Below are 22,802 nucleotides of genomic sequence, written 5' to 3'. Positions count from 1 at the left end.
TATACATAATGAGTTAATTGAGCTTCAGCGCGCTCCCGCAGTCCTTACACATCATGAAGAAAGATGCGTAAAAACGCACGGCTCCGCGCATCTGCTGCCCTGCTGTTTCTTGGTTGACTGCCACCATCGTGTGGAGAGGGAACGAAACAACTTAAACTGCTGATTTACACTAAAAATTGGTAATCAGTCAAGAAACAAAGTCATTTTTAAAAAAAAGGAGGGACAAAAACGTACCCGTATTCGGGCACGTAACGCTGCGAGCAAACGCGCAATGGCGATGCAAATGGTGATTTATCCCCAGTAATGGATTTCTGATGTCAGTCAGCCCTAATGACATCTCTAACGAATGCACTGGCACGTTCTGATTGAAAAATACCCTTAAGCGCGCGCACACAAAGGATGAAGCATCGTGGATTGCCCACGGCTATATTTTGGGCACTTGGAGTTTGGCACAGAAGTATTGATAACAAACGCCCGCCACATCTAGAACACAAACAATGTCGAATCCACTGATGTGCGCAAATTTACTAAACAAAACGTCATACCAGAACACAAAGCAACCCAACGAGCCACATATGAAGGATGGACAAGCACTTTTACGCACGGGAGTTGGACGCTCACCTGACTGCGAGGTGCACAGGGGAACAATCACAGCGGTGAGGAAGAGGGCGATGAGGATGTCAGATCGCATTTTGTTCGTGTGAAGAGGCTGCATATCCATTTCTTCACATGTCCACTCCAATGTCCCGTTGGCGAGCTGTCAAATGTCTTTCAGCCTGTGCGTCTTTGCGCAGCTGTTCACATAGGGCGCATGGTCTGAAGTTGCGCCTGGGTTTGTGTTTGCAACTGCAGCTGGATCGCTTGATTATATGACAGAGGCGAAAGTGAGTTATTCCTTGTCTAAATGTGACTGCGCTGGGACTGTCATCACTCTGCGCTGAATTCCGGACCGAGTTACGGTCTCCGTGCCCGGGCGCGCGCCTTGAGCGCTTGAACACCGCCCACTTGAGTTCTGATTGGACAAAAGTGTGAATTCATTAAGGTGAAGCACACCCCGCCAAACAAACATGTTTTATTATTATTATTATTATTATTTCGTATACTACAGAATTCGAACACAATTAAAATTTAATTCCACTTTCGCACAACTTGCGTTTTATTAGTGCAAGATTAAGTTATATATGTATTTTTTAATTGCCTTTAGGTAATTTGGCCATGTACAACAACAACAATCTTGCATTCCATTAAGCACTATGTGAATATGGTGTGCGTATTGGAGTATAATTTAGTATGATAAATGATATTACCACAGGTTCATCAATGTACCATACAGTATAAGCTTTAAAATAACTTATTGGAAGGTTTGGGTGGCTCTTTTTTTTTGCCATTTAAGCTTATGAAATTTGTAGCTGTGGTTCTGTTCAGAACTTCCAGAACGCCTATCTACACGTGTAAAAACTAGAGGAAAAAATACGGAACTATTTTTGAGACTATAGCGCCATCTGCTGCAAAGAAAAAGACTAACACAATGGTCGTGTCCAAAACCTTTGTTCTGAATCACATATTAATGCAATAAGATAAGAAAGTCCAAACTCGGTCCTGGAGAGTTTATGTTACATAGGGGGGATCTTCTACATTTACAGATGTTTTGCATTGAAGAGTCAGTGTGGAATCTTATTTTGTGTTACAAATAAGAAAGGGGATGAAACATTAGCACATGTAGGTAAATAAAATACTTATTGCAATTTTTGGGTGAACTGACTCTTGGATACTATTGGATAGTATGTGTATTTCATCTTGTAATGTATAATAGCAGGGCACGTATTCAAACACAACCTACCTAGACTGCACTATGGGCACAACATTGTGCATTACATTATGCCAATAATTCCATCTAGTAAGTTCACCAGGTTTTGAGACAAGTAAAAAAAAAAATAATAATAATAATAATAAAAGACAGAAAAAGCTTTAATTAAGAGATGTCCAAACTAGGGCCCACAGGTAAAAGTTTTATTTGGAACATTCCAACCGAGAAGAAAAAGAGAATGATGGGGAGAATGCCTTTATCAGAGATCATCATTTCGAATTCAACATAACCTTTTTGGCTTGTTTGTTTTACTGTTGGGTTGAGGTACAAAAAAAGCAAACTTAAACGTTTCAATTAAATGTTGAAAATGAATCAGATTTTTTTCTTTAAAGAAACAGTCTCTCGACAGATAGAGGACAACTCAAAAAACATCACAAGAAAAATCAATGCAAAAGCTGGACTTGTGTATTGTGTAAGAATTGTCGACTGTAATAAATTACACACACACACACACACACACACACACACACACATATATATATATAAATTATTATTATTATTTTTAATTATACTGCATTAGTTTATATAAAGCAATGTTTTCTAGTTTGTTTTTAAATATTAGAAAAAATAAAGTAGTAAATTACTCATGGCAACTCTATTACAGTGTGCTATATTTACCTTCTGCCCACAGCCATCACTGAAGTTTGGATTTTGGCCTTTCATAAGGAAAAGTTTGGGCACCCCTGTTTTAATTAGTCACTATGTGATATTTACTTGCCAACATAGGCATATGAGCTGCCTAACACTTTTGTGCATCATTTGCAAATTAGCTTTTTTAGTGCACAAAAAATGTGTTTTTTAGGAAGCTCGCTAAATCGAGACACTGCCAGTGCTAATGGACGAAGGTCTACATATACATTTCCAATCACAGTGTTAGCAAACCAGTTTTGTCATTATAGACAAACTCACATTAATGCTTGAAAATGCGGTCTAGGTAGTAAACTCACTCAATTTTTGAGACAAAACCATTGATAAAATACGCTTAAAGCTTATGAGAACAAATTAAATGCAACTCACTCCATTTGAGACAAAGCCATTGATAAATACACGTAAATATTCTGACAGGGGGGTCAAACAGCTGCCCTGCACAGTTTAGTTCCAACACTCCTTCAACACGTACCTGTAGGTTTCAAACGAGCCTATATGACTTAATTAGTTTGAACAGGTGTGATTAATTAGGGTTGGAACTGTAGCTGCGTTGGTGCGTCCAAATTCGCAGTCTATCCATCCTAAATAGTATTAGAAACTAGAATTAGTATGTCCAAAACTATAGTATGTTGAAAAGGGTATAAAGGTTTCTGGATGGTTTACTATTTTCGGTAAAATCTCTTAAGGTGTACACGCGCCTACACTCTAATATTGCCCACAAAACTACAAACGGGGGGTAAAAAAGTGTAAACAAACTACCAACATGGCGGACGCGCGAGACCAACCATCAAGTAGAGGCTTCAGTAAAGTTGTTTAAAAATGACTATTAATTAATATTTAGCCAACTGCAACATGTTTAAATCGCGTTTTCCTAGTTATATTTAATCTACAACAACAATGTGAACTTATATCAAGATATGTTTGGACATTAACTTCTCAATGCATATCATTACCTAAAAAACATGAGATTTCCCTGCATGAAGACCCATAAATGGCGGATTATCCTGCTGCTGTTTCTCCAATACGGAAGGTATTAAATATCTAAGAAATGTGGATGATGCGTCGAGATGATAACTAAGCAACATAACAACAAAGTAGCTTGCATACTCCTCTGTTACACACTCAAAAGTATATACTTTTCCTTTACAAAACAAGTACACACTTTTGGGTAGTAGGTTAATATAAGTATGTGAATTGGGACCTTGCATGTGAAAAGCTGCGGCCCTCCAGAAACCGAATTTGACATGTGGCTTATGAAAACAAATTATAAACGCAAGCTGTAAAAGTGTACACACAAATTACTCCAAATCTCCTTTTAGTGGTAGAACTCCTCTTTAATATATTTTACAAATGGATATACACCTCCAAGGAGAAAAAAAGTCAAATTAAATAAAATAAATCCTCACTAATTGAACAGGCTTTATGGCTGAGCGGTTCAGTAGCCCAGTGCATGCTACCAGATCAGACATGTTTTAAAATCTCCAGTCACTCCCGCTCAAACACCCACACACACACACACACATACTCTCACTGTCACACAAACACAATACTAGCATACAAGTAATCTCGTGAACATGCACACATCGGTAAAGCTGAACGTGTATACACTGACAAAAAATGCATACAAGAGCAAAAGGTGAATCTCATGAAGCCAGTTCAGAACACATCCAGGTAATATTTCACCCCAAAATCTAAAGTAATATGCGGTGATAAGAATGTTAACAATTAAGCATAATTTTCCCCAAAATTTGCATTGCTCTAATGCAGAGAAAAATATATATATATTTATTATAGTTGAATTTGGGGGAAAGCATGCTTGGTTTCTCATTTAAACGAAAACAAATTTTAATTTAAAGGAAAATATATTTATTTGATTTTCCTCTTCGATTTCGAGGTGAAAATGGAAGCTGAACGTTCATGAGAATCACCCACAAACTTCTCACAGATTAGAACTGAACTAAAACAGTTTGGTAACTCAGAGGCACCCACAGATATTGTGATATTTGCATGTGTGCACATGTGATAGAGTAGTCTGATAACGGCGGTGACTTTACATGACGGAACGTGCCGAGTTTCAAGAAATGGCTTTACAGAATCCGTCCGAAAAACCACCGATATTTTCTGCTTGACATCAGTGCTGTATGTTTTTTTTTTTTTCTTCTTCTTTTTTCTGATTCCTCATTGGTGGACTCCTCCCCCACAGCAAACAAACAAATGAACCAATGGAGCTTTGGGATTTCTATGACATCACTTATGAACAAATTAATCTCAGTGTTTGTCAAGTTTTAAGAGGAAGCAGGCTGCAAAAGTTGGCTCATGATGTCCAGTTATATGTGGCAAAAACACAGAGGCACTATAGAATATAGGAGGTGACATCAGAGAGGCTGCGCGGCCTTGTTTTCATGATCACCATCTTTGTACGTTTTTTTTTTTTTTTTTACTTTTCTTTTTCGTGGGGGAGTAAAAGCAAAGTTGTTTGAGAAGATCTTTCAAAAATAACACCAAAATAATAATAATAAGCCATCAAAAATAGACAGTACGGCCCTGATCCTTCCCAAATATCTTGAGAAGTGACTCGCAGTGTCATTCAACACTTATTTTAACTTGCTTCTTCCCCCCCCTCCCCGAAGAATGTTTTAATAATGAGATTTTGCCTCGGTTGCAGTCTTGATCGACGTACATCGGTCACATGCATGTGAGAGTGGCTCGCGTGGCAGACACACATCATCTTGCATAGTTTTTGATGAAGTCCTGAACTTTGTTCCTGAAATCCTCCTAAAACAGAAAGCATTAAAGAATTTTCTGTACATGTGTATCTGATTAAAAAGAGATGGGAGGTATGATTATGTATAATACATACAGTTGAAGTCAGAATTATTAGTCCCCCTAAATATATTTTTCCCTAATTTCTCTTTAAGATTTTTTTTCAACACATTTCTAAACATGATAGTTTTAATAACTTATTTCTAATAACTGGTTTATTTTATCTTTGCGATGATGACAGTACATCATATTTGACTAGATATTTTTAAAAATACTAGTATTCAGCTTAATGTGACATTTAAAGGCTTAACTATGTTAATTAGGCAGGCTAGGGTAATTAGGCAAATCATTGTATAATGTTGGTTTGTAATGTAGACAATCTAAAAAAAAAAATATTGCTCAAGGCAAGGCAAGTTTATTTATATAGCACATTTCATACACAGTGGCAATTCAAAGTGCTTTACATAAACAGGAATAAAAAAGACAAGTTTAGGACATAAAATGCAGACAATAAAAATGATTAAAAACAGATAAAAACAATTTAAAATGTGTTAAAATAGGCTATAAAAGAATGAAAAAGAAAACGAAAAACATAATTGTGCTATCTGTCGGACGTAGCACAGTGCTCATACAGTAAAGCAATATCTAAGTGTGAACTCTTGAAAAGAAACAAGAATACAAAAACAAAAACAACAAAGAATAAAAGTGATTGAAAACAGATAAAAACAGATTGAAATATGTTAAAACAGGTTAAAAAGGAATGAGAAAAAAGAAAGACGTAATAGTATGATCTTTCAGATGAAGCACAGTGCTCATTTAGTAAAGGCACAGCTAAACAGATGTGTTTTCAGTCTTGATTTGAACATGCCTAATGTTGGTGCACATCTGATCATTTCTGGAAGCTGATTCCAGCAGCGAGGGGCATAGTGGCTGCAGGCAGATTCACCCTGCTTTGACTGCTTTGACTTTTGGAATTTCTAGTTTATATGATCCTAAAGATCTGAGTGATCTGTTGGGTTTGTATTCAGTAAGCTAATATTATTGGCCCTCAAAATGTTTTTACATTTACTTTTATTCCAGCTGAAATAATATTTTACAGAAGAAACATATTATAGGACATACTGTGAAAAAAATCCTTGCTCTGTTCAACATAATTTGTAAAATATTTGAAAAAGAAATTCAGGAGTTGAATAATTTTTAATGTATATGCAATATCCGCATTATTTAGTTTTTTTCATAGCAGTTATGCTTTTAAAGGAAGCATGTTTTAATATGTGTTGGTGTTTTACCTTATCTCGTAAATGATGCTCTGCTGCATCTATATTCAGTGGGTCATCAAAGTTAAGAAGATCCTGTGAGAGAAATTGAAACTTCTATTGCTTGTTTTTTTTTTTTACACAGAATGATGACATAAACATTATTATCTAAAATCTGTACTTACAGTGAAGAGTGAATTCAGTCCCCATACTACATCCTACAGACACAAAAAACAGCTCTAGTCATACTCTCAATACTCCATCCAGATTTAACACAAAATCCATGACTTTTTTTTACTAACAGTTGATTTTTTTCTTGGTTAATGGAAACCCCATGATTCGCATACATTTTGAAAATGTGCATAAAAAACTTATGAGCACAACTGAGTAGGATAAACGTTTTATTCGATAAGAAAAGATGCGCATAAACTACAATGGAAACAAATTTCAGTGTGTGCATTAAAAAAGGTCAGGTGATTTTGTGATAAGAGATCATGTGATGATGCAAATGTGTGTAAATGGACAAACCATCTGAAATGTTGATTTGGTCATTCTAAACCCCCTTACTGTTAATATAGTATTCTGTTATTATTATTGACCTCCAGAGTCAAGAGCATCTGTGCTCTGCATCTGATAATGTCAAACGCCACCGTGTGTTCACTGTGTGTCAGGATTGCCTTCTGAGGCGCAAGTCATTTATTCGATGAAGATTGACGCAGCTTCTCCTAAGCAAATTGTGTTTTTACTGTTGATATTTGGCACCAGTTAATCAGGAAGTGAGGATTTTGTTCGCTTTGACTTGTTGGATGGAAAAACTGCTTTATTCGCACGTCTTTTATGCGATAATCCAGTTTTGCGCATAAAGTTCATTCACATTTTTGGATCGAAACATAGCTACAGTGACACAAGTTTAACAAACATGAATTCATATTGAGTAACTGGTCCCACTTTATATTAAGTGGCCTTAACTAATATGTACTTACATAGGATATAATAATTTGTTACAATGTACTTATTGTGTAAATACATGTGTTTACTGTGTACTTATGCTTGATTAAATACATGTCTGTAATTACATCTGTAATTAACTTTTGTAATTACATTTGTAAATACACTGTTAACCATACCTTACACCTTAACCCACCCTTAAACCTACCCATGCCCCCAAACCTGTCCATAACCCAACCTCTATCCCAACTCAAAAGCACCACAAGTGCTCTCAAATACATTATAAACACAGTAAGTACTTTATATTTATTTTTTAATGTAAGTACATAGTAGTTAGGGACACTTAATATAAAGTGGGACCGAGTAACTCACATTTAAGACAATTTTTAGTTTTTGTTTTGGCAACAAAAATAATTCCAAACAAAGCTAAAGCAGAAAACTTCTAGAGCAAATTAATATGGTTTTGATTAAGGGTGCTTTCACACTTGTGAATCGATTCAGTTGTTCTTGCCCTTTGCTCTTGGAGCGGTTCGCTTTCACACTGCAAAGTTTCTAATCGGACCAAAAGAGCTAAAACAAGTCACGTGCGAGTAAACTCTCCTTACATTGGTCAGAGTGTCAGGGTTTATTTTGCAGCATCCCTCTCAGCTGTCAGGAGAGGTGGTGGTTTGGTGGTCATTGACAGGGTGCGCGCGACGTGTCTGAAGAGAGACGCGGTGGGGAGGGGTGAGAAGGGTGCGCGACGATGCCTATTTGGGGACCGGGAGGGAGACGCAAGATTACCGGGAGATCATCACTTGTTTGCGGGCATCCGGAGACTCGCGAAACTTCCCGCCCTACTCATAATTCTCTCTTCATATATAGCCGTATATGCCTATTACATATCCATAAAACAGAGTGATATAACCGCGCTCGGATCGGATCGCTTTCTCACTGCAATCGAACCGCTCCAGGGTTCGTTTCAATCGAGCCGAGACCACCTCATTCAAGCGATTTCGGAGCGATTACTTTGGCGCGGAACAGAGCGCGATTGCCCTGTTCACATATGCCAAACGAACCGCGCTAACTGGGCAAACGAGATACGTTCCGAAACAAAAGTGTAGGTGTGAAAGCACCCTAAGTTGATGGTCCAATGATCCACTCAATAAGAGTCTGTTGCTTCAGTTCAAAATGGATCATTTGAAAGAATGACAACGATCCCTCATTAAAACAGACTTGCTTCCACCTAGGGGTGATATTAGTGCCTTATTTATTCATGGAAGTTCTAAACCAGACCTGGAGTGCCAGCGCAAAAGAACACTCAGTAAAATGACATTTTAAAAATGCCAGTTTATGGAGATCGTCTGTGTCAGAATCATACTTCCTTATTAAAACCCAAATGTTTAGTTATTGAAAGAAAGAAAGAAAGAAAGAAAGAAAGAAAGAAAGAAAGAAAACAAACATACAAATAAATTCCCCAAGAAGACATAAAAAAAAAAAGACCTTTAGAGTACGAGTGGGTGCCCATCCAGTACCATCAATTGAATGCTCTCGCAATAAACTGTGGAGAGATTTTAACAACAACATAAACACAGCAGTAAAAAGGACAATGTAGAGTCTGTTGCATAAACACATCTGAAGACATGGCTATCATAGATATACACACCTCAGACAAATCTCGCCCGTTTCTGCAATGTTCGGGTGCCATATTCTAGTCAAGCACTTCACTTTGGGAGGCTGTAAAAAGCAGAATATGATTTGTTGTAGTTCAATGCAATATAAATGAACGTATTTTGCATAATGTGCTTCACACGGGTAAGTGGGCTTGACAAACCACCAGTAAAAAAACACAATCTTTAATTTCTCTGACACTTTAACTGACAGTTGCAGTTTTTTTTTTAAACAATCACTCCATATCTCTTAAAAAACCCATGTGCATTTTCCAAGTGTGCTTAACACAGGTGAGTGGGCTTGACAAACCCCCTATAGAAACATTATTCTCTCTCTCTCTCTCTCTCTCTCTCTCTCTCTCTCTCTCTCTCTCTCTCTCTCTCTCTCTCTCTCTCTCTCTCTCTATATATATATATATATATATATATATATATATATATATATATATATATATATATATATATATATATATATATATATATATAAATATAATTATATATATATATATATATATATATATATATATATATAAATATAATTATATATATATATATATATATATATATATATATATATATATATATATATATATATATAATTATATATATATATATATATATATATATATATATATATATATATATATATATATTTATATATATAAATATATATATATATATATATATATATTTATATATATAATTAATTCTCTGAGCACAAACAGATCCTTTGTATCATTAGCTCTTCTTGTGTGTATTGCCTCTTCTTGTTGAATCACTGAATGCCTCCTCAATTGTAAGTCACTTTGGACAAAAACATCTACTAAAGCAGTGTTTTTCAACCACGATCCTGTAGGACCAGCAGCTCTGCACATTTTCCATGTCTCCCAAACCAAACACACCTGATTCAGGTCATCAGCTCATTAGAAGACTAAAAAGGACCTATAATGGGCATGTCAGACAAAGGAGACACATGCAGTGACATCCAAAACATGCAGTGTTGGTGGTCCTCCAGGAACATGGTTGAGAAGCATTGTGCTAAATGTAAATGCTATGTCCAAAAATGAACAAGACTAAAGCATAAAAGACATATGCACAGATTATGCTCTGTTGTGTAAAAACAAAAAAATAAACAGAACAAAAATCTTTTTTCCATGTGTTCTAATGGGTTTCTTTTCTCCATGTGCTCTGGTTTCCCCCAAAAGTCCAAAGACATGCAGTACAGGTGAACTGGGTAAGCTAAATTGTTTCTAGTGTATGTGTGAATGAGAGTGTATGGCTGTTTCCCCGTGATAGGTTGCAGCTTGAAGGGCATCCGCTGTGTTAAACATAAGCTGGATAAGTTGGTGGTTCATTTCGCTGTGGCGACCCCTGATTAATAAAGGGACTAAGCTGAAAAGAAAATGAATGAATGAACATCTAGTCATTACAATGTTTGCTTAATGCCTGGTCTAATGCCTTACGCCTCAGTAATATCTCATTAATGAATCTAAACTTGAATCTTAAGGTTGGTGGTTTATATCTGGATCTCTGCATGTGCTACACATGGCTATTACAGGTTGTTTAAGGTCAAGGATGGGTGTTGTTATGTATGTGTGCATTTGTGTGGGAATACTTAGGCAGCTATTTTATTGAATTGGGATACTGCAGAGCATCAGTAATGCCTGCAAACATCTACTTAAGGGCCCCGCTTACAAATGGACTAATAAAATCATCGTAGCACTGCCAGTGAGTAAGTGTGGCATTACCTCATTACTTCATGATATGTCACAGGCACTTACCACCATATTATAGGCTTCAGGAACTTCGATCTCAAACTGAAACTTTCCACCAAGGTAATAGCCTTCATCTGATGAGAGGTTTAGTGGCAAAGTCAGGTTATATTTTCACTTGCAGAATATCTGAGGCATTTGACAGATACTAGCAATGTACGACATAAACAAGGATAGAATTATTCACACTCCAGTGCATTTTAGATATGCTGTTTTTAGACACACAACATATATAAATACACACACCAACAGAAATATAAATATTAGCAAAAACCTAATTTCTTAACATTTAATTTTATATACAGCGGGGGAAATAAATATCGAACACGTCATGTTTTTTTTTCCTGGGAATAATATTTCTAATGGAGCTCCTAACATGGAATTGAAATATAATACATCCAATACAAACATAAAAATAAAACAAAACAAATCTGAAAAATGAGTTCTGTGTAATAACAATGGAATGACAAAAGGAGAAAGTACTGAACTACTGAAACATATTTAATACTTAATGTTAATAACTTTGATATGGTGTTTATGTTATTGTGTCTATTTACAAAAGTAATACAATAATAATGATATATAATAATGATAAAAATAATGATTATTTTATATACATGATATAAACGGATACACAGAAAGATCGCACATGATCACGGCGTCCTAGCTGTGCGGTCTGCTACGGTCTGAAGGTTAGGTTTAGCTTCTGGTTTGATTGGAGAACAAGGTACTGATACTTCATGTTTAATATGTTTGTTTGTTTGTACTGAGTATGTATATTGAGTTTAAGTGAAGTCTGTTTGTTTGTATACGGTTTTCATGTTTGCTTACATTTGGTGTCATTTTCTCTTTGTAAACAAAGCTCTTACATGTAAGGTGTTTGGCTTATGGTGTAAGGTGTTCGGTATAAGATGACTGAGTCAGTGAAGTGAATGCTGCACTGACAATAAATCATGGAAAAACACCACTGAAAGAGTCAATCCTTTATTGAACCAGGGAGTTACACTTAATAGAAGGTTTTTAGGTGATGGCAGCTTAAAGACGCCTCTCATATGGAGAAGGAAGTCACATGCATTGCTTAGGTGTGATTTATTCACAGACTTCAAAAGAGTGTAAAAAATCTTAATGGTTCTGTGGGTCTCGTCTGTCAGATCTAATCTTTCATTTGTATTTTCTATTAGATTTAAGTCAGGTGATTGGCTAGGCCACTCTACAGCTTTATTTTCTTTCTCTGAAAGCTTTTGAAAGTTTCCTTGGCTGGGTTTTGAATCATTGTCTTGCTGAAATGTCCACCCTGGTTTCATCTTCATCATCCTGCTAACTTAGATGTTTGATTGAAGCAGCTGATGTTAATTTACAATGACGAAGGGCAGAGGCTTGATGAAGAACTACTGAGAGATTTTAGCTGCTGTCTGGGCCTTCACTGCCTTTCTACACCTTCCTTTCTTCATCTGTTCAATACCTTTTCCCTACGTCATTTTATTTTATTACGCATAACCTAATTAGTAAACTAATTAGATTTGTTTTCTTTGCATTTGTGGATTTCTTTGGTTGTTACCAATATCAGGGGAACATTTCAAGTCAACGGCACCTTTAGGGGGCTTTTAGACTTAGTTCAAATGCCTGGTTCGAATCCAAGTTCGATAGTCCCCCCTCGGCTGGTACGCTTGCATCATCAAGCTGCTGTGTTTTGTATACAGCTGTTGCTAGGTGACGGCCACAAAAGCAAAGCGCCAAAATGGAGACAACGCTTATCACAGTCATTCTGCTTTTACTGAAACTTTTCGCTTTGTTATTAAAACCAAAATACAGAGAGCCACTTGCATCTATCTGTTGCAAAAAAAAAAATAAATGAATAAAAATAAAAACGTTTAGAACGTCACTTATGTCTGCAGAAGTCGTTTTTGGTGGAGACAAGCAGACACTATCACAGTTTGCACTGGGTCACTAACGACAGTTTGTCGTACATTTGGCGGTTCACTTCCGTTATTTGGTACGATTGCATTCATATCAGAAGTGAACCGTACCCCAGACCACCTCTTTCAGACAGACTCGGGGAGGGGTTATGCGTGCGCACCGGAGTTCAAAAGACACGCTCACACTAGCTAAATGTACTATACTCTGACGTCAAACGAACTCGGAACCAAAAGTGCTAGTGTGCAAGCACCCTTAGAAATATGTATTCAGAAAAAAATGGTAACGTGTTCAATACTTATTTTTTCTGCTGTATGACTGTGAAGGGATTGACATGTATTTATGTTAAACACTTGAGGTGTGATTAGGTTAACTAGTTTCTTATACACTGCTCAGTAGCATTTGCACTTAATTGATTTTTACAACTGCACTTTATGAAAACAGATCTGAATTACCTGGAGAAATGGCCAACTGGAAGTGACAGAGTTTGTTTTCATCAGGAAACGTAACTTTACATGTACCTGCAGAGGAAATAATAATATGTAGATAATGGTTTATAATCATAATGGTTTAAACATCTGCCTTACAAAGAACAGATCCACTCATGATTGTAGATTAACACAATTTAATCGTAATTTTTTCATGACAAAATAGTCCTTGCAATGTATGAAATATTTGAAGTTAAGAATGAACTAGGCTTATGAAGGTATTATATTTTACTGGTTGCGATTAATTGCTGAAGCTTTTATCATAGTACACTAAAATCTTGTTTTTTTCCCCCATTTGAATTACACTATGGGAGCTTGATCTTTCTTCTGACTTTCAAAGTTCAAAAAAGTGACTTTTATTAACATTTAAAATAGCTTAAAGTGATGTATTGTCTGGGTTGGTGTTGTATACTACAGTATAAAAACCTTGTAACAAACTGCTAGTACATTTTCTGTTATTTAACATACATTTCCCTATATATTATTTCTTGCATTTACATTATTTCAAAGTACTAAAATGTCAGTAAAAGTCACTTTGTTAAACCGTAGAGTTGAATTTTCACCATCAAACGTCGACAGAGCACACATCAACATCCTATAATGCAACTCACAACCGTAAAATAAAAGTAAAATACACTTGTGAATCACAAAATACGGAATCTGTTAATTAACAGATATTTTTTACAGTCTATACCAGGGGTGGGCAAACTCGGCCCTGGAGGGCCGGTGTCCTGCACAGTTTAGCTCCAACTCTAATCAAACACACCTGCTTATAGATTTCTAGTGATCTTGACGACACTGATTAGTTTGTTCAGGTGTGTTTGACTAGTGTTGGAACAAAACTCTGCAGGGACACCGGCCCTCGAGGATCAAGTTTGCCCATCCCTGGTCTATACAGTAGTCACATGTTACTTTAACCAAAGCATAACAAATAAAAATACTTATTGTATTGCTTTATTGTATAGACATGTTGAGTAAACAAATGTTTTAACCAAATTATATTGCAAGAAGATTATAATGTACACTATAACACTATAAAGCAAAATAAAATCTCATTAGTAATAGTTACTTAATGGAATAAAATGATCAGCAAAAAAAGACAGATTTATGACAGATAACCATGTTCAAATTATTTTCAAAACAACTGAATTGGTTAATAACTCAATTAATTAAAAAAAATCTGACTTTAATTCCAATTATGACTACGATTGTAACGTGTTATAAGGAATTAACTAAGAAATTCAAATCGACCTAAGATTAACACAAAGCTTTAAATAGTTTTCGTTGTGGGTTTTCTCTATTGGAGCATTACTGCACAAATAGCCCTAGAAATAGTCAAGAGTCCTAAATCAATATTTCAGCATGTAGTAGGCCAGATTAACATGTGAAAACATTAATGTTTGAACTATTAAGCTTACCAATTAAATCTAATTAAATGTCAACAATTCTTCAAAAGCAATCTAAAAAGTTAAAATAATAAATAACTTATTCACTGTATTTTGAAGTAATATCAATATTCTGCATGTTCATTATCAAGACATATTGAATTTAAGAATATGGGCATATGTCGATCTATATTATATGTCTTTGTCAATATTATTTTGTCAAACTGATAATCACTAAAAGCTAAAACCAATGTATTTAAACTGCTCCAAGTGAATATATTTGACCTGGATATACTCACTTGGAAGGTTGGCCTCAAGTTCTGCAACCTCTGCAAACACAAATCAAAGTATGAGTGCTCAGTTCTTATGTTCAATAACGAAACTAGCTTTTGTCAACCAGTATAGAAACAAATTACACTCTTTTTATCAATTTTAATGTGATGCGCTTATGAATTTGTTTAATATTGTAATTATGATCTATGAAACACAGATACAAGGCGCAGTTCTATCCAGCTATATATGGCCACCTGCATTCTCAAGTCACTCAATGTTCAGCTGGTGTGGATCCAGTGGCCTGGCTGGTTCAGAAAATAGCCTGAGTGTTTGACTGCGGATGGGAACTGCTTTAAGCTGTTGGTAATAGCAGACTCCTCCTCTCAGCCGGTTATAAATAGAGTCTACTGCTCTCCGGATCTGGCCTGCATCACATCACCTTACGCTGGTTTACTGGCACCACGAACACCCAGCAGAAAGAAACTGTACAACAGACATCCAGTCGACACACTCCCCAGATTCAGCCCTGATCTACTCTATCAAAAGTGTTTGGCAATGTCACTCAGGGTCATAATCATAATATGTTAATTGATATAGATGGATAGAAACAACAGAACCACCAAATCAATAATTAATAGCGATAGGGCTGGACAGTACCGATATCGCAGTGTGCACATCTGCAATATAACAGGATGTGCAATGTTGAGTTTACATGTTGAGAAAGAGACATCATTCCAAAAACATGAGATTTGGGCATTTTAACCATAACAGAGTGAAAGTTTATTCATCTGCATGTGTTTAAAGGCCTGTGACTGGGCATTAAGGCACAATAAATTGTACCATTTTTAACTTTAATAAAATTCCTGATGACTTTAATACATCATTGATATTCACAAGTAAACATCGCTGCATTATTACAAAGTCATGAACTAAACAGAAACAAATGGTCAGACTTTTAATGAAGATTACCAAATCAAAAAAATTAGTTGTTCACCTATAGAAAATCAACGTCCCCTAGCAAAATAAACAATGCAAATTTTGATTTCACATTGACTTTAATATGCACAATCTACTATGAACATCTGAGAATAAAACAACACACTTGGGGGTCGTTCACACAATGCATTTTTCCTTTTCAACATGCTACTTTTCTATTTTTTTCAATGTAAACGCAATGTGTTTGACCATAACGTTCGTATCTCGCATATTTTCATTTTTTTTAGAAGCATCTTCAACTTTCACTGTTCAACTCATTACTGTCAGCTCCAAAAGCTGTGGACAAATCAGCAGAGCTCTGAGGTGGGGAAACCATTGCAAGATTCTGTTCATAGTAGAATTTTAGTTTTATTTACCGTTATATCATGGTGAATAAGGTGTTTGTTGTGGCTTTGTCCAAAACATCTTCAGTTATATGATGCATCTTCATGTGCTTATCCTAACATATTGTTTTCCTATTTCTAATAGGTTCATTATTGTCTTTATTACATCAAGTTGTAATGTAAGCTGCTCATCTAACGATAACATTTATAATATTTATAATATTTGCCAATTAAAAACCACCTCATGGGATTTTTTAAAAATTATTTTAACTGTCCTTCAGAGGTTACATTTTCAGCCGCCTTAGTATATATTGACAAATTAAATATGTTTTGTTTTCCACCAAAGGTGCTGAAATATGATTGGGTAAACTGGCAGTGGGTGGGTTATAAAGACCAAAACAAAGACAGACATTCCCACACAGAACACAATTTTTTAAAGGAAGATAACTGACTTAGTTATTCTATTGTTACTAGCGTTGTTTTTACAAATAAATAATTATGTTCACTTATGTTTCTTAAATATCTGCAACATATTATGTTTGTTCATGCCTTTGAAGAGTCAAACACCTACAAACAGGACCTTCAACAATAACTTAACAGCAATATACCAGTATTTTATTTCCTCAAATGCTGAAATGGCTGTTTATATACAATGTACGGTGTTTCCTTGACACATAAAGCACATGATTGGCATTCGGTTGCTTAGTGTCCTGTCATAACATTCTAACATGGTATCATTTCACACCGAATATGTCTGGCAAAGCATCTCATTCCTTAACCTGGAATTAAAGCAGTGTTTGAACAAACAATATTGCAGGTGGTTTGAATGGACAATAACATCAGGCACAGTCAGAAAAGCACTATTGTGGTGAGCAAAAAAAACAGTTTATCCTCCTCCTATATGAAAGACTACATATTTCATGTAATCAGTTTTCTTTTATTTTTGCTTTGTTAATGTTTTTCTCTGTAAAAAGAAGGGTTCGCACCCACCCCATGAACAGCAGATTCAGTGACTTTCAAGGTCTTTTTAAAGCACCATTAATTTTATATCAAGCACCTTTGTAAATCATATCCCAGCATATACAGCGTCATTAAAGTCCTCAACATTTAACAATTCACTTACACTTAATAGTTACGTTATACATGTCAGAGTAATTTAAAAAACGCTTGACCGTTTTAAAGTCATGCTCAAAGAACTTCAATAAAACGTGTTGAATTCAATACTGGTAATTAGGGTTGGGCGATGTCGACCAATTTGGAATCGTACAATGTCTAATGTAAAATATTGCGATGGACGATGGCATCGTCGTCATAGGCGGAGGTAAATTAATTATTCATGATTAATTAAATTATTCAAAACAAATTAATTATTTGTGGTCAACCGCTTCAACTACCTGACCCACATGGTATTTGTTTAACCCAAAAACAAATCATAAATAAATAAAGATAACTTAAACACAAATGATCACTTTTCCCCAGGACTCTGGCATGAGTGATCTGTCGTTATAATCACGTCGACAAACTTGGTCTGTAAAAAAGGTGCAAAACCAACAACAACCAACCAACAGTATCTGAGGTTTTCACTAAAATTACTAAGTTCAAGTGTGAAAGCGAAAGATTGAAGCAGTGTACTGACGGTGTGACACGTTAACTGATAGATTCAAAAGACAGAAGAGTCATTAAATAGAGACAAGATAGTAAGACCTGATCCAGCGGTAGGTACATCATTGATAAACTGTCCAACGTGCAGTGCTCTCTGGAGCTCAGATGAGTGCATGACAGTGTGTGTGGCTGTGTCTGTGTGTGGTCAGGTGATGTGAATTTTCAACGGACGGAGGGCAGTTTAGAAATGCTAGGTAAACAATCATTTTTGTTCTAAAATGCCATTTTAAAACTAAGACGTATGAGTGTTAACGGGGGCTGAGTGTGTATTTTTCTTGAGCAGGTTTGCAACGGGGAGTGGAGGATCGCGATGCCGCCTCAGCATCATGTTGTCTATCGGCCATCAGCAATGGACGAAGGCATCGTCTATCGGGCCAACCCTACTGGTAATATTCAAAGGCAGTTTCTGATATATCGATAAAATGTGCATTATTTGTCTGTGTTATTTTACAATATTTTTATTTAAGAATTTCTCAGTTTTTTTCTTTCTGTATTCAACAACTGGGTTGAAAAAAAACCATAAGCAAATTAATTTAAAATTTAATTCAAGCACTTAAACGGACCTATGTTTGTCTTTACTTACTTTCCAGGCCTTGAATCCATGTCTGAAATTCAAGTATTTTCCAGAAGTTTCATCAGATAACCTGTCCATCTTTACATGTTTTGACTGTGAAATCAGGGCAGACCTAAAAATGGTCAGAACCACTAGACGCAAACCAGTGTGTCATGATCCCAGCAGGCAGTGTTTTTTTCATACCTTTGATGAGCAGTCGATCTCTGATGGACACTCTATGAGCGGCATCGTTAGAGCCTGCAGGGGTCCGGCCGGCCCTTACGCCCTCCTCCCTCTTCAGCTTACTGGCTAACGTCAGCATCCCCGCAGACCAACATACACACCCTAACACACCTGTGAGGAACACAAATACACACAATGACCATCAGTGAACACCAAACACAAGTGAAAGTATTAAAAAACATATATATCCGCTTTATTATAATTATTATAACTTAAACTTTATCTTAGAAACATTTCTAACGTTCGTTAAGTTGAACTTACCCAACTAAAATGAAAACAGCACTCCTTTTCACATTTTTTCTCCTTTTTTTCAGTTATTCTTCTAAAAGGTAGTTAACTAATGTAGGTAACAGAAAAAGTTTACAGTAAGCAATACTTACTGTAAAATATTACCATAAAAACCTAAAAAATGAATAACAAGTAAATCTATATTAAAAGTGTCATAAAAACATTAAAAACATAGCAAAACTATAGTGATGCTAACTACAAACTACATAACTTTTATATTTTAATATTATAGAGCAGGGGTCACCAAACCTGTTCCTGGAGGGCCGGTGTCCTGTAGATCTTAGCTCCAACCCTAATCAAACACACCTGCACAAGCTAATCAAGGTCTTATTATCCATACTCAAAACATACAGGCATGTGTTTTGAAGCAAGTTGGAGCTAAACCCTGCATGGACACGGGCCCTCCAGGACCGAGATTGGTAACCCTATGATATAGAGTCTAGATACAAAAACAAGACTGGTAAACATTACACTGATTTTGCATTATTAGTTTAAACTTTGAAATATGAAATATTTATTGATGTTAATAATTTGTTGTGACAGCTATTGTTTAAGACAGTAACTAAGTTCTTTGCATTGAACATATTTTAGCTTTAGCATTCTTGTTATACGATTAAGCTCAAAAGACCTATGATGTTATTATACATGACAGACTGTCCTTTAATATCATTTGTAAACCATTATAACTTTGTTTGTAGAATAATAACACTACTACTGCTATATTTGAATAACAACAAATATGGGTGTTATAAACACATGTTTTAATAAAGTTGCTGTTGAAATCTGACTTATTAGCCCCCTTTGAATTTGTTTTTCATTTTTAAATATTTCCCAAATGATGTTTAACAGAGCAAGCAAATGTTCACAGTATGTCTGATGTTTTTTTTTCTTCTGGAGTAAGTCTTATTTGTAGTATTTCTGCTAGAATAAAAGCAGTTTTTAATATTTAAAAAATCAATTTAAGGTTAAACTTATTAGACCCTTAATACTAGTGTCTTGAAAATTCTCTAGTAAAATAGTATGTACTGTCATCATGGAAAATACAAAAGAAATAAGTTAAATAGAGATGAGTTGTTTCCTATTGTTTAGAAATGTGTTGAAAAAAAGTTTCTCTGTTCAACAGAAATTGGGGAAGAAAAGATACAGGGGGACTAATAATTCTTCAACTGTATGTTATTATACTGGAATAAATACAAAGGTACGAAATCTCTAATGCGAATTGTATTGGCATGTCATTGGCTTCACAGTAATACCATACCACTGTAACTTACTACAAATAAAGTATAAAGCTTCTTTCTAAACATGTACTGAAATAAAGCGATGGCTCATTTTAAATGCCTTGGAATACCACGGTAATACCATAGTAGATGAATAGAGCGTTCTGTCAGCACAGCTGTATAAATAAAAGTAGCATGTTATTACCATCTGTTACCCTCATTCTAATGCCATTACAAAACGTCCTTTAATGAAATATTAAAACTATAACACAACTTCTATGTTGTATGGTCTATAATAAGAACTCAATGTGCAGATAACTTAGCATGACTTAAATCCATTCAAACTTTCATATTCACCAGTTAGTGTCACCAGGCGTTATTTTGCTAACATGTTTACTAGCAGCTACAATCTAATCCTCATCGCTCAGGGCATAATTTATACCAGGATTCAGCTAAATATTTTCGTACACAATTAAATATATTGTCTAAAAGGTATTTACATTCATAACACAACTCTAAATATGTGAAATAACTCGGCTGCGATCGATAATGCACTTACCTGCCGCTGTCAGAGTGACTGAACTGCCCTGTTTACACCATAATCGGGACACCCGACGTGAATTTTGCACGTTTTCCCCCCAAAACAACTTCAAGATAAAATATGCTGAACGTCGATAAAAGAAACAAAATTGAGTGGAACGATGCGAGGATTAGTTCCGCCGAGTTTAATGATTTCCGCTGCCTGAGCGGTTTAGAAGCCGGAAGTTGTTCCGTTCATTTAATAAGAGTTCCGTATGGAATCAAACGCCAGAAATAAAATTCCGCCCTTATTTTGTACAAAGCCCAAATGAGATTTTGAGGCACTTAACTTTACAGCACTTTAGCTAATTCTTTTATGGAGTTCTTTGCAATATTAAACCCATGACACAGTAAATCCAAGCGTGGTGTTAAGTGAAGTGTTTATTGTTCAAACGCTTCAGAGCAGAGATACAAAACATGCTTTGATGCTGTTCGATGGAGCTGTTGGTTTGAAGGATCATGTCAGGATTTACGCGGTTTAGAGGCTAATATATAAAAATATTTTACTATCACTGTTAATTCTGTGTCAGTCGACGAGGCTCCCATTGCTTCCAACAACCTGAAAAAAAAAACTAATTTTAGAATCATATTAAATAATTATTTTTAAAAGGCAATTCATATATATATATACATACGGAATATATATATATATATATATATATATATATATATATATATATATATATATATATATATATATATATATATATATATATATATATATATATATATATATATACACACAAACACACAGTTGAAGTCAGAATTATTAAACCCCCAGAATTATTAAACCCCGTTTATTTTTCCCCAATTTCTGTTTAATGTTAACGGAGAGAAGATTTTTTTAAGCATTTCTAAACATAATAGTTTTAATAACTTGTCTCTAATAACTGATTTATTTTATCTTTGTCATGATGACAGTAAATAATATTTGACTAGATATTTTTCAAGACACTTCTATACAGATTAAAGTCACTTTTAAAGGCTTAACTAGGTTAATTAGGTTAACTAGGCAGGTTGTGTAATAAGGTAAGTTATTGTTTAATGATGGTTTGTTCTGTAGACTATCGGGAAAATATATAGCTTAAAAGGGCTAATAATTAAACTAAAAACTGCTTTTATTCTCGCTGAAATAAAACAAATAAGACTTTCTCCAGAAAAAAAATATATTATCAGACATACTGTGAAAAATTTCCCTGCTCTGTTAAACATCATTTGGGAAATATTTTAAAAAGAAAAGGGGTTTACTAATTCTCATTTCATATTTCGATAATCAATTTATTTGTTTAAATAAATGAAGTAAACCGTGCATCTGTGATCATCTGTTCCCTAAAGTACATATAATGCTGGGCAAAAATTAATCATTATTAATCTCATCCAAAATAAAAGTTTGTTTCGACATGACTTAAATGTGTGTTCTGTGTATTTTAATTGTGTCTATAAATACAGACATGCATGAATATATTTGACTAAATGTTTATTTATATTTAGATAAAATATGTGTGTATTATACAAATTGGCAGTGCAGTGGCGCAGTGGGTAGCGCTGTCATCTCACACCAAGAAGGTTGATGCTTCAATTCCTAGCTGGGTCAGTTGGCATTTTCTGTGTGGAGTTTGCATGTTCTCCCTGAGTTGGCGTTGGTTACCTCCGGGTGCTCTGGTTTCTACCAAAGACATGCGCTATAGGTGAATTGAATAAGCTAAATTGGCTGTGGTGTATGTGTGTGAATGAGTGTGTATGGATTTTTCCAAGTACTGGGTTGCAGCTGAAAGGGCATCCGAGTGTAAAACATATGTTGTTGTTGGCAGTTCATTCTGCTGTGGCGACCCCTGATGAATAAAGGGACTAAGCCGATTAGAAAATGAATGAATGAATGAATGATAACAAATTGTTTTGTATAGTTTTGTTTTTATGTTTGTGTAATACATTGTAAATATATATAATACACACACATATATTATGTCAAAACAAACTT

The 22,802-nt window shown here is 35.3% G+C and overlaps 3 protein-coding genes across 11 annotated transcripts in view; all 3 read right to left on the bottom strand.

The window, feature by feature from the left end:
* The window catches only part of erbb4a (erb-b2 receptor tyrosine kinase 4a), a 261,739-nt gene extending 260,783 nt beyond the window's left edge, over positions 1 to 956 (bottom strand). Inside the window, exon 1 of one of the 2 annotated variants that reach the window (XM_068216185.2) lies at positions 622 to 956. In XM_068216185.2, the coding sequence (XP_068072286.1) occupies positions 622 to 721 (100 nt within the window). In that variant the 5' untranslated portion in view covers positions 722 to 956. 2 annotated transcript variants of the gene reach the window in all.
* A 2,874-nt stretch (positions 957 to 3,830) lies between these two features.
* On the bottom strand, positions 3,831 to 21,037 carry ube2f (ubiquitin-conjugating enzyme E2F (putative)). 3 transcript variants are annotated; one of them, NM_213314.2, is given in 11 exon segments: positions 3,831 to 5,290; positions 6,568 to 6,630; positions 6,720 to 6,752; positions 8,965 to 9,022; positions 9,128 to 9,198; positions 10,913 to 10,980; positions 13,273 to 13,338; positions 14,990 to 15,019; positions 18,702 to 18,851; positions 19,002 to 19,142; positions 20,805 to 21,037. In NM_213314.2, coding segments are annotated over 9 exon segments (558 nt in total). In that variant the 5' UTR covers positions 18,820 to 18,851; positions 19,002 to 19,142; positions 20,805 to 21,037; the 3' UTR covers positions 3,831 to 5,239.
* Positions 21,038 to 21,187: 150 nt separating this feature from the next.
* Positions 21,188 to 22,802, bottom strand: part of si:ch211-93g23.2 — a 33,945-nt gene continuing 32,330 nt past the window's right edge. For 5 of the 6 annotated variants that reach the window (XM_073926272.1, XM_073927473.1, XM_073925784.1 and 2 more), the window contains exon 6: positions 21,188 to 21,383. In XM_073926272.1, coding sequence (XP_073782373.1) covers positions 21,287 to 21,383 — 97 coding nt within the window. In that variant the 3' untranslated portion in view covers positions 21,188 to 21,286. 6 annotated transcript variants of the gene reach the window in all.

Source organism: Danio rerio, chromosome 1 (genome assembly GCF_049306965.1).
Source record: "Danio rerio strain Tuebingen ecotype United States chromosome 1, GRCz12tu, whole genome shotgun sequence".
Classification (NCBI taxonomy): domain Eukaryota; kingdom Metazoa; phylum Chordata; class Actinopteri; order Cypriniformes; family Danionidae; genus Danio; species Danio rerio.
The sequence above is the reverse complement of the archived record's forward strand: the minus strand, read 5'-3'. Positions and strand labels throughout refer to the sequence as shown.